General features: G+C 42.0%; 2 protein-coding genes across 4 annotated transcripts in view; both read right to left on the minus strand.

The window, feature by feature from the left end:
- Positions 1–7,491, minus strand: part of grk3 (G protein-coupled receptor kinase 3) — a 44,941-nt gene extending 37,450 nt beyond the window's left edge. The window contains exon 1 of the mRNA XM_063889823.1: positions 5,409–7,491. Coding sequence (XP_063745893.1) covers positions 5,409–5,521 — 113 coding nt within the window. The 5' untranslated portion in view covers positions 5,522–7,491. The remainder of the gene's footprint in view (positions 1–5,408) is intronic.
- A 2,759-nt stretch (positions 7,492–10,250) lies between these two features.
- Positions 10,251–12,096, minus strand: part of cryba4 (crystallin, beta A4) — a 2,971-nt gene continuing 1,125 nt past the window's right edge. For all 3 annotated transcript variants that reach the window (XM_063889843.1, XM_063889844.1, XM_063889846.1), the window contains exons 3-6: positions 11,791–11,909; positions 11,259–11,400; positions 10,797–10,939; positions 10,251–10,460 (exon numbers count right to left, since the gene is read on the minus strand). In XM_063889843.1, coding sequence (XP_063745913.1) covers positions 10,313–10,460; positions 10,797–10,939; positions 11,259–11,400; positions 11,791–11,909 — 552 coding nt within the window. In that variant the 3' untranslated portion in view covers positions 10,251–10,312. The remainder of the gene's footprint in view (positions 10,461–10,796; positions 10,940–11,258; positions 11,401–11,790; positions 11,910–12,096) is intronic.

The raw sequence follows: 12,096 nt of genomic DNA on the forward strand, positions 1-12,096 counted from the left end.
AACCGTGTTGTATGATGTACTGCCTCAGTACCGCCCTCTGAGCAGAGCTACAGATATGTGAAAAAGAGGACCCTGCTATCAGTGCCGGTCCTGTCTCTGAAGTTAAGGTAAAACCTGACGGAAACTGTATATCTCAAGATAGTGACATCCCTCCGAGTCTCCCCTCTCGATAGCGGCTGACTTCCCCCCCCCCCCCTCACATCTGAACGGCCTCCAGTGTTGCCGTCAAAATCTCACCTCTCTGCCAGAGACACAGCCGGGGCCCGCGGAGAATGTGGCAGCACCACGCTATCTGCAGAGGGCCACCTTTAACTGCAACGAGCATGAGCCAAGATCCCCACACACACACACACACACACACACACACACACACGCACATAAATACTATTAAAAAAAAGGGCCAAATTACATCTAAGAAACAAATACAGCTAATTATCTTCATCAGGTGTTATAGCCAACACATAAAACAGATAATAGATCTAAACTATTCTTCCAGAAAGTACCTGTTTTTTCAACTGAATCAAGAAGGGACCTGAATATAAAGGTGTTTGAAACATAGATTGCAAAGATTATTGCTCCAAAAAGCTCAATCAGCTCAATCAGCTCTAATGAAGAGTGGGAATATAGGTATCTCTATAGGTATTTTATGTGCGTGTTAATGGTTGTTGGATGTGTCGGGCCGCCGGGTTTAGTCTAGCCCAGGTAACCGGGGCGCTGCTATTATTTTCCGCATCGCTTAACTGCAGTATTGTCACCGGGAAGTGGGCGGGGCCGTAATTTTGACCAGAAGTGATGTCATGCTATATTATTCTAGAAACCCTGAATGGTATTTTACTTTTTAGTGGGATGGGAATGTCCTCTCCCTGTACTCTTGTTATGGCCTTGTTTGTGTCTCCAGCCTGTACTCATAGAACAAGTTTAGCACATCAGCTTTTTTCCACAAACGTCACAGCCCCCGTCCTCCCTCCGTCTCCTCGTGTGTTGGCCACACTCCTAATTTAGGAATTTAAGTAATTCCTCCAAATCCATTTGAAGCACTCAGGAGCGATAACGATGCGTATGTGATAAGAGAAAAGCACAAGTATTTCTCTTGGTTAGATTGGATGCTTTACTGTGATGATAATGACCTAACTGACCTGTCTTGGGAACATCTTTCACTGTTTGAAAAGTTATGCTTTGCAGGCTGTTGGGCTTTTACACGTCCATTAGCTGAGGCTTTATCTGAGCAGCTTCTGTGTGACAGTGCGCAATAAATAACAGCGCTCATATCTGACATGAAATCACTAAATAAACCACGTTCACAAAAGCTGCTTGTTCTGATGAGTGTATAGAAACGCCTCTGCAGGACACACTTCAAAACTACATGAAGTGTGTGTGTGTGTGTGTGTGTGTGTGTGTGTGTGTGTGTGTGTGTGTGTGTGTGTGTGTGTGTGTGTGTGTGTGTGTGTGTGTGTGTGTGTGTGTGTGCAGGCATCACGTGATTACCTGTGGCTAATCAGTCAAATGTCTTGCTGTTGTCTTTGGTTTTATCAGCTCCTCAGTGTCTCGTGTTTGCCGGCCCTCGGATTAACTTTGAGCGTCAATGTGTCGCAACCCGGATTCTTCAGTGAACGTCTAATGAGGAGCAGCGAACTCAATTAGTGAGGCGTTCTGGTTCACCGTCACACAGGATGATGACACACGGCCTTAACTTAGCACTAACAACTTCACTGTGTGTGTGTGAAGGACACGCTAACACACAACTGCTCAATAACATTCCCACCGACTCTACATACTGATATACACCTGAACATCAGCAGGAGAGGACTCTTTAAAGTAGAGACTCTACATACTGATACACACCAGAACATCAGCAGGAGAGGACTCTTTAAAGTAGAGACACTACATACTGATATACACCTGAACATCAGCAGGAGAGGACTCTTTAAAGTAGAGACTCTACATACTGATACACACCAGAACATCAGCAGGAGAGGACTCTTTAAAGTAGAGACACTACATACTGATATACACCTAAACATCAGCAGGAGAGGACTCTTTAAAGTAGAGACACTACATACTGATATACACCTGAACATCAGCAGGAGAGGACTCTTTAAAGTAGAGACACTACATACTGATATACACCTGAACATCAGCAGGAGAGGACTCTTTAAAGTAGAGACTCTACATACTGATATACACCTGAACATCAGCAGGAGAGGACTCTTTAAAGTAGAGACACTACATACTGATATACACCTGAACATCAGCAGGAGAGGACTCTTTAAAGTAGAGACACTACATACTGATATACACCTGAACATCAACAGGAGAGGACTCTTTAAAGTAGAGACACTACATACTGATATACACCTGAACATCAGCAGGAGAGGACTCTTTAAAGTAGAGACTCTACATACTGATATACACCTGAACATCAGCAGGAGAGGACTCTTTAAAGTAGAGACCCTACATACTGATATACACCTGAACATCAGCAGGAGAGGACTCTTTAAAGTAGAGACTCTACATACTGATATACACCTGAACATCAGCAGGAGAGGACTCTTTAAAGTAGAGACTCTACATACTGATATACACCTGAACATCAGCAGGAGAGGACTCTTTAAAGTAGAGACTCTACATACTGATATACACCTGAACATCAGCAGGAGAGGACTCTTTAAAGTAGAGACTCTACATACTGATATACACCTGAACATCAGCAGGAGAGGACTCTTTAAAGTAGAGACACTACATACTGATATACACCTGAACATCAGCAGGAGAGGACTCTTTAAAGTAGAGACACACGTTATTACTCCTCTAGTCCATCACAGAAGCTGTTCACTAACTGATTAATTATTCATTGTTTACACAGCGATCGATGAAGTAAGCTGATTTTAATCCGTCACAACATGAAACCAACAACAAACTACGACAGGCTTCGGGAAAAAAAACGTGGAGATATTTGAGATGCAAGCATTTGAATGTCACAGGTACATCCTGAACCAACAGCACAGTACAGCAGGAGGCTGTTTGTTTTGCTTAAAGCTAACAAAGACTTTAAATGTCTTGCTCTTTAAGTCCAAAACCTGTCTGTATTCACTTTAATATGATATAACTCAAAGTAAAGCAGGACACCTCAATATTTGAGAGGCTGACATTTTACATTCATTTCACCTGAACAAATATCAAAATAGTTTTACTTTAGATGTCGATGGGAACTTTTTGGGAAGATGCTGCATATTATACAAGACAAATAATAAATATATGGAGTTGTTTGACATTAGCATGATAGCTCTGTACATGTGTTACTTGCAACCAATGCAATGAAACTCATTTGAAGCAATCATTCATGCATACAAAGTAACTTAGAGGTCAGAAACCGTGTTTGAGTGGGTTATTCATTTAGAAATGTACCACCTGTGGCCATGCTAGTCCTTCTTTAGAGACAATTACCCTGAACAAACACCACAGATATGCTTTAAACTCAGCCTGTCTCTCGTCAGCTGAAATATATCCGACTAGATTTGGGTCTTAGTGCTAAATTGGCTTCTTTTTTCCAATCTGTCAGAGTTGCTGTGTCTCTGAAACGAAGGCAGAGCAGTTGCCACATTTAGTAAAGCACTCAGGAACGTGACTGCATTTAATCCCAGAGTCGTAATTGGACGAATATTAAATGTGACTCAAACATCACTCTAATGGGTCTGCAAGCTTCTGAAAGTTCATGTTAGAGACCACACTGACACAAAGTGAAACCATTAACTGCCTGAAGGAAGGAAACACACACATGTGCTAACTTTAAGAGACGGTTAGCAGTAGCGCTAAGCTAATGACAGCGGAAGCAAACGGGATAGAACATGCAGTGATGAGTGATCTGACAACGGAAGTGTTGCTAATGTGTTGTGATTGAGGCCTGTTTGACTTGTTATCCATTAATAAATGATCACGTTATGAAGAGCAGAGTCTAATGTTAACCCATGCTAGCTAATATTGACAATTTGATGCAACCTGACAGCCTTTGAGCTTGTGCACTGGGGGTGAAACTGTTCTCTGGAAGCTGTGAAGAAGAGGGCAGGGCCTTTCTGCTCTTTATGATTGATTGATGGATAAATAAAGTGGTGAATGACTTCATATACAATCTTAAAGTGAATGTAAATTGATTGAGGATAGTAGAATTAATTTGCTTTTGCAGAAAATCCTTTAATGTAATCATTTTCAGTTGGACAAGCTGCTTGAGATTCATTAGTGTGTGTGAGTGTGTGTGTAACGCAGTGTCTGGATCAGTGCCTTCTGCTGATCTGCCAAGACAGAGTGACCTCCTCCCTCCATAAATCACTCCTGGTGTAAACATAATGCTTGTTGAACCCACATCAACATCTTGAAATATAAGACACTCGCTCTAAACATGTGTGGGTGTGTCAATAACAGTTTTCAGCTGCCCATTAACAAATGTGAAGTACGAGGTGATGAATGTAAAGCTCAAATCTGACAGCGGTGCACCGAGCCACTGCTGCTCACACACACAACGGTGATCATTTGACTAAACCCAAATGGCTCCGTGAAAATGACAAACCCCGTATGAAAAGCAGTTATCTCAATAACCAAATTTTCACCACATCCTCTTCAATCAAGCTGCACGCTGCATGCCTGAAAGCTATAGAGACTCATCCAGGCCCAAAGAGCTGCAGCAGCAGGGACAAAAGGATGTGCAATTATGTGTAGATGTTAGAGGAGGGGGGAATTGTATTATTTAAATCGGATTTTAGCTGTAGTCTAGTCTAATGGCCTAGTCATGCTCTTGCAAAAACAGGGGTTTCGGCTCCAGAACTGCACATACTGATGGTGCAGCTGCATGTCAGTCTCAATAAATGTGTTGCACATGATCCATAAAACATATTCAGCATCAGACTGACAGCCTGGGAGCAAATGGAGACCACAGATAGCAAAGATAGGACATCAGTAAGGCTTGCCGATGAAAGAACAATGGCAATATGATGACATATTCTGCACCACAGGCTGCTATTGTTAAGGCTAACACTAGCTGCACTTATTGGTGTGTTAATAGGGTAAATAAGCATGCAAATTAAGCGTTGCATTGTTATTTGGGGGACATCATGAGGACATTGAGCTACCACAACCTGACAAAAGCTCCACAGGCACATTTAGTATCTACAGTAAGTCACAGGTTTGAGAGGAAGCACGCCTCCATCTCCCTATAAGGCTGCATAGCATGCACAAAACATGCATCACACACACACACACACACACACACACACACACACACACACACACACACACACACACACACACACACACACACACACACACACACACACACACACACACACACACACACACACACACACACACACACACACACACACACACACACACACACAGCTCTGAGGAGATGTGCTTACCTGGGCTCAGGCAGGATGATTTTCTTGCTCGCCCGGGCCGCAGGAGTAGATTTGCTCTTCTCCATCGCCATCAAATAACTGACATCGGCGAGAACTGCTTCGAGGTCCGCCATCTTTCGACCCTGGGACGACCAAATCAATAAAATAACCGGGCTGGGATGTTGTTTTTATATTAGGGGATTAAAAAAACAATGTCCTCCTCCAGATATGAGCAACATCAAGCGCCAAGGTGCGTGACAGGGCCAGGGCTGACCATCCGCTGCAATGGTGTCGTTTTCTGTCCGCCTCAAACTACCATCATTGTGGCAGAAAAAAGGAAATTCAGGAGGGGAGACATTGGGTGACTCCTCGAGAATTATATACAGTCAGCAGGGCCGCAAGATCAGCGTCTTTGTAATCCCATTTAGAGCAGAAAAATGCAGGTTTCTCACGGGAGAATAATGCACAGATCCTCCCTCGCTTTATAGTAATGTCAGATGCACCAGATGCTGGATGTGGAGACAGCTGTCAAATCCTACAGGTCTCTGGGGACTTTCCTGTTGGAAATCAGTCCAAAAACGACTGGTTTGTCTCCAGTAAGGCATGGGTTTCAGGGCTTCTTTTTCCCTGAAAACGTAAACACTCTGCTGTCGAGAAAAGAAAAAAAAAAGTCTAATTTTGGCTGCAGAGTGGAAATGTGACTGGCTCCTTCTGTGTGTGTCTCCAGAAAAGCAGTAATAAAACAGCGACACGTGTAGTTCTCAGCAATGGAAGGAATAAAAGAGGGAGGGTTGAAATGTCGAGGTGTTACTTCGTCCTTAATATCTCAGCTGGTAAAAAAAAAAATGCTAATATTTGCACAAAAATATGTTGTTTATGTTGCTGCCTGCCTGGCTTCCTGTCTTCCTTTAAATCAATCCCACACACACAACAATGTCGCACGAAAAGACGTCATTAAACACTTTAAGGGGGATTAACACAAGCTAAACGGATGTGATCAACTAATCACAAATCCACGAAGCTAACTTGTTTAACCCTGCTGGGCTAATATCAATATTTCGGGTGCTAAGTTTAGTTAGCCAAGGTGCTAGTTAGCAAAATGCTAACAGTGGGCTGAGCGATAGTGTGTTTTTTACCTAGCGAACGTTAGCTATCTATACATAAAAAATACCCCAGTACAATACGTCCAAAAACGAGTGGGTTGTCTCCATGGGTTTCCGACCTGTTTCTTCCTGAAAACATAAACACTCTTGCTGTCGAGAAAAGGAAAAGAAATCCACTATTCAGAAGCCAAATCCACGAAGCTAACTTGTTTTAGCCTGCTGGGCTAATATCGATATTTTGGGTGCTAGTGCTAGTTAGCACAATGCTAACCGCCAGCAGTGATATCGTGGTATTGAGCTACCAAACGTTAGCCTCAGTTGCTAACAAGCTAATAAGCCAACGGCTGAGATCCTGTAAGGGGAAGTCTAGCAGCAAACAGATGAAAAAAATGACACAAATAGTCCCCAAAAATGGCTTAAAAACAAAGAGAAAATCGCACAATATAATCCATAGTTTGCCCGCTGAGCTACCCCGACTGTAAGCGGGGGACCCTCCTCTCCTGGAGATCCAGAGCAGAGCTGCTGGTGACGCTGATGGCGGAGGAGGGGGAGGGAGCGCCGGGTGATGGAGATCCGGCGGGTGGTAAACTTTTTCGGTGTAAACTGCTGTTAAATGCCAAGACAACAAACACTTTTAATCACTATGTGTTGTTGGGGAAACCGCAACACCAACCAACAAGACAGTGCTGGTGGGGTTTTTCCTCGTAAATCGCCCACAAAATCACAAGGAAGCCGAACGTTCCCACCGACTCCTGCCTGTGAGACGATCCGCGTTAGAGAGCTCAATCTCCGGCTAAGTAGAGAGCGTCCGCCCGGTGTCTCCACTGGAGCTTCTGCCAGCCGATTCTAGTGTCCTCTCTGTTTCTGTTAGGCTGTTCTCGTCCCAGCTCCAATATGGCACATGTTTCCAGCTGAAGTGCCCCCTTCTTCGGTGTATTATTCTGTGTTTTTCTGCACAGTGGCACTGCTTGCTTTGTGGTCCAACTTCCTCCCACTGCGGCGGGGAGAGGCTCGTAAAACCCGGAGCGGGTCACCGGGGACCGGAGCCGGACCACAGGGGCTTTGTTTCTATGTATGTCACAAACACTATGTATTATATACATCAGAATTAAAGCATGCATTTCTAGATTTGTATTATAGATGGAGACTTCTCCTTCTTTATGTTTATTTTGTATTATATTTTATCATTCCATATTTTATCCACACAGCTTCACAATATCATCCCTCTTATAGTCAGTATTAAATGCGTTGTTTTTCACATGACAGTTCCACGAATCCTCTGGTAATTCATTTCCCAGCTCGGTAAATAGTTTTCTGTGAGTTTTGGTGGAATCATAGCACCGTTTCCTGGACAGCACTGGTAATGCTGGCGTTGAAACATATTATTTTTCCCACTATATTTGCCTGAGAAAGTACTAAATATGATTATAATCCAAAAGAAATGTTGTTTAATGTGCTATGAATCAGAGAAAAGCATAACGTGAGCATAACCGGGTGGTTAACACTGAGGTTTTGCATAAAAAATACTTAAGTTAACAATCATTTCATCTCAATTACATTTAAATAATGTGTTTCCAAGATAAATTCCGTTTATGATGCTATGAAGCAGATAAAGCATCACATCTGCATGTTTGAGCAGCTGGAACGTATTTAAATAGATATAGAGATTTATTATGATACTTGGAGACTTCCAATTCTAAATATTTAGACAAATGTAATTTACGACCTTACCAGAAATAGCATACATATTTCCCAGAAAACATTTGTTTGGTTATGGAAGTGAAAGCTACAGCCTCGCAATGTCGACCCTCTTACAGTCAGTATAAATACGTTGTTTTTCACAGAGCTTTTTCACAATGTATTATACATCATAAAATAGACATGCTTTACACCGTGCAGAAAAACCATGCAAACCACACCAGGCCTGGAAGAAGTATTCAGATCTGCAACTGTTTTGATAATCTATTCATCGTTTCAGTCATTCTTTAACAAAAATAACAACAACAAAAAATGCTATGACTTCTGAAATGTGAATATTTTGCAGATTTTTGTCCAAAATAAGCTAAATATCTTTGGGTTTCTGACGGTTACTTGAATGAACAATAATCAAAAGTACATTTTTCATGCTGAAACATAAGAAAAGGTTGTTTTTAGGTCCCTCAAATATACATATTTCCTGTTTTATTCTATCGATAAGAAACTGAAGGGAATATCTTTGGGTTTTGGACAGACATTTAAAGGTATCACCTTGGACTCCAGGGAGTTGCATTGGAAATGTTCATTATTTTCTGTTATTTTATAGCTAATATTAATGTGGGTAAAGTTATAGTCTCACAGAAAATGAAGCTCCGATATACCATGCTATGTTGACTCATTCCTTGTGTACACTCAGTACATCTGCCAGGTAAAGACCATGATGTGAATTCTGGATAACATGTTATAATGTGTGACTCTTCACCTCATGTAGCCTCGACTCCCACTTCCTGTTCAAGCGTGTATGTGTTAGCTTTTCCGGTTTAGCCACGAGTGACTTTGTAATCAGATGGTTTTACACCACATACATCCTCTGTGAGCGACTGATGACCCAAGACTGTAGTTCACCTGCAGTAAATCCAGCAGCTACCCTGCAGTATACAAAGCCATTCAAACTAGCTGCACCTTTACCAGCTCTGAGAACACTTTAATGATCAATCATTATAAAACATATCAGAGATATTATTCTGAAATGGACCAATCAGACAATGACTACTTTTACTGTCGCTACTTTAAGTACATTTAGAGGAGAGTACTTTCTACTTTCACTGGAGGAACATTTAGAATACTTTCACTGTGACAGAGTATTCCTACACTCTGGTACTTCTACTTTACTCAAGTACAAGACCTGAGTACTTCTACTTTACTCAAGTACAAGACCTGAGTACTTCTACTTTACTCAAGAACAAGACCTGAGTACTTCTACTTTACTCAAGTACAAGATCTGAGTACTTCTACTTTACTCAAGTACAAGACCTGAGTACTTCTACTTTACTCAAGTACAATACCTGAGTACTTCTACTTTAGTCAAATACAAGATCTGAGTACTTCTACTTTTACTCAAGTACAAGATCTGAGTACTTCTACTTTTACTCAAGTACAAGACCTGAGTACTTCTACTTTACTCAAGTACAAGATCTGAGTACTTCTACTTTACTCAAGTACAAGATCTGAGTACTTCTACTTTTACTCAAGAACAAGATCTGAGTACTTCTACTTTACTCAAGTACAAGATCTGAGTACTTCTACTTTACTCAAGAACAAGATCTGAGTACTTCTACTTTACTCAAGTACAAGACCTGAGTACTTCTACTTTACTCAAGTACAAGATCTGAGTACTTCTACTTTACTCAAGTACCAGATCTGAGTACTTCTACTTTACTCAAGTACCAGATCTGAGTACTTCTACTTTTACTCAAGTACAAGATCTGAGTACTTCTACTTTACTCAAGTACAAGATCTGAGTACTTCTACTTTTACTCAAGAACAAGATCTGAGTACTTCTACTTTACTCAAGTACAAGATCTGAGTACTTCTACTTTACTCAAGAACAAGATCTGAGTACTTCTACTTTACTCAAGTACAAGATCTGAGTACTTCTACTTTTACTCAAGTACAAGATCTGAGTACTTCTACTTTACTCAAGTACAAGACCTGAGTACTCCTCCCTCCTCTAATACAGCAATGGGTGAACTTATGAGACAGAAGGAAGACACAGAGGTGGTGATTGTGTTTAAGAAAGACATTTTATTCAGCAGCAGGGGTCAAAGGGAAAGGGTCACATGGGAGTTACTGCTGGATGCGGCGGATGGACTGGATCTGAGGGGTCTGGCAGTGGGAGCCGAATTCCCTGAAGTGCTTGAACTCTCCGCAGTGACGGTCGCACTCCATGATGTACTGGTATCCACGGTATCCGGGGTACTGGTAGCACACGAAGCTGTGGAGGAACACCAGAGAGAGAGAGAGCGAGAGAGAGAGAGAGAGAGGGAGGAAGGAGGGTTACATGTTGCAAGAGAGGGCTGTTGTGAAACCAGGAGTATTTTTAAACTGGAGACCAAATAAAATGTAGGTTGGAGATACCAAAAAGTGGACCCAGAACATTTAGAGGGCCAAAAACATGGAGGGGGATGGAGAGAATATACAAACTCTGATAGGAAATGGGAAATTGTGGATGGTAAAAAGAGGAATGGAGATACAAAATGTAAATATGTGGATAAAAAGTTGCTTATATGTTGATAGTAAATGCTGAAGTGGTTCAGGAAGAGGGACTCACGCTCCAGACTGGATCTTGAGGGATCCAACCTCGTTGTTGCACCAGCCCATGGCCTGCAGGGAGGGGTAGTCATCGCTCAGCTCTCCCTTGCGGCCCAGGAAGTTCTCACGCTCAAAGATGGTCATACGACACTCTCTGTGGTTCTGCAGGGGGGGGGGGGGGCAACACAATGCATTTCAGTCAGTTTCCGGTCAAACACACAAACACACTGTGGACATTCCTGCAGAGCTGCAAAGTCCATTACGTTCCTTTCACTTCACTTGACTGAGAGTTCTTCAGTGTTATCTTCTTTCATTGTGGATTATTCATCCAAAACTCAAAGATATTCAGTAGTTATGAAATCAAACAGTAAAAAAAAGCATACAATCTGCATGTTTTGGAGGCTGAAACTGCCATTTCTGCACGAGAAAGTACTTCATAATTATTGCAGCTCTTTTCTATATTTTAGAGTGCAGTACTCACAGCACAGGCGATGGGTCTGAAGGAGGTCATCCTCTCGATGTGGTAGGCGTTGCTGCCTCCGAAGGCGTCGCACTGAGGGTACTCTCCCCTCTCCAGGACAAACTGCTGACCCTGGTAAGAGGCGTGCTCGTAGCCCACCCAGCTGTGGAGGAAACAGTCATTAGGAATAAAGTATCCTGTGTTTGTAAAATTGTCTTTAGTAGAGTATTCCATCTGATTCTGTATATTTATACTGTGTATTCTATAAATAATCCCAAATATATTCACAATAATGAATACAAGACAGGTACAAGCTGGAAATCTCAATATTTCAGAGAATATAAACAGCCTTTTGTACAATTTTGCACTAAAATTGAATGTAAATGATCAATTTTCAGAATATTTGGGTTCTTTTTCATGTCTGTCAGCTAATCGTTTGGTCGACTGACCGCTGTAGCGCTTGGATTTACAGTCAAAGTGACCTATATTGCCAAAACAGTGTCAAATACAATATGTTAAAGGTGGTTTTATTTGAGTTTATATCTGTACTCACGCTCCACTCTCCACCCTCAGGGAGCGCACGGTCTCGAAGCCGAACTCCATCACGTTGCAGCACTCAGAGGTGAACTCATGGCGGCGGCCCTGGAAGCACTCCTCGTCGAAGACAATGATCTGCAGGGGAGAAAACATACATTAGAACCACAAATAAGCACAAAAAATGCAATTAAATGCAAGAAAAAGTTGCTTAAAGTCATTAAATTGAGTTAGCAGTGAGCAAATTGTGAGGAAGGGTTTTATTTCAGCCCATAAAGAAGTGTCAGAGCGTCCTAATGTGGAGGATATTTATATGGTAGCATCT

This window comes from Eleginops maclovinus, chromosome 8 (genome assembly GCF_036324505.1).
Source record: "Eleginops maclovinus isolate JMC-PN-2008 ecotype Puerto Natales chromosome 8, JC_Emac_rtc_rv5, whole genome shotgun sequence".
NCBI lineage: Eukaryota > Metazoa > Chordata > Actinopteri > Perciformes > Eleginopidae > Eleginops > Eleginops maclovinus.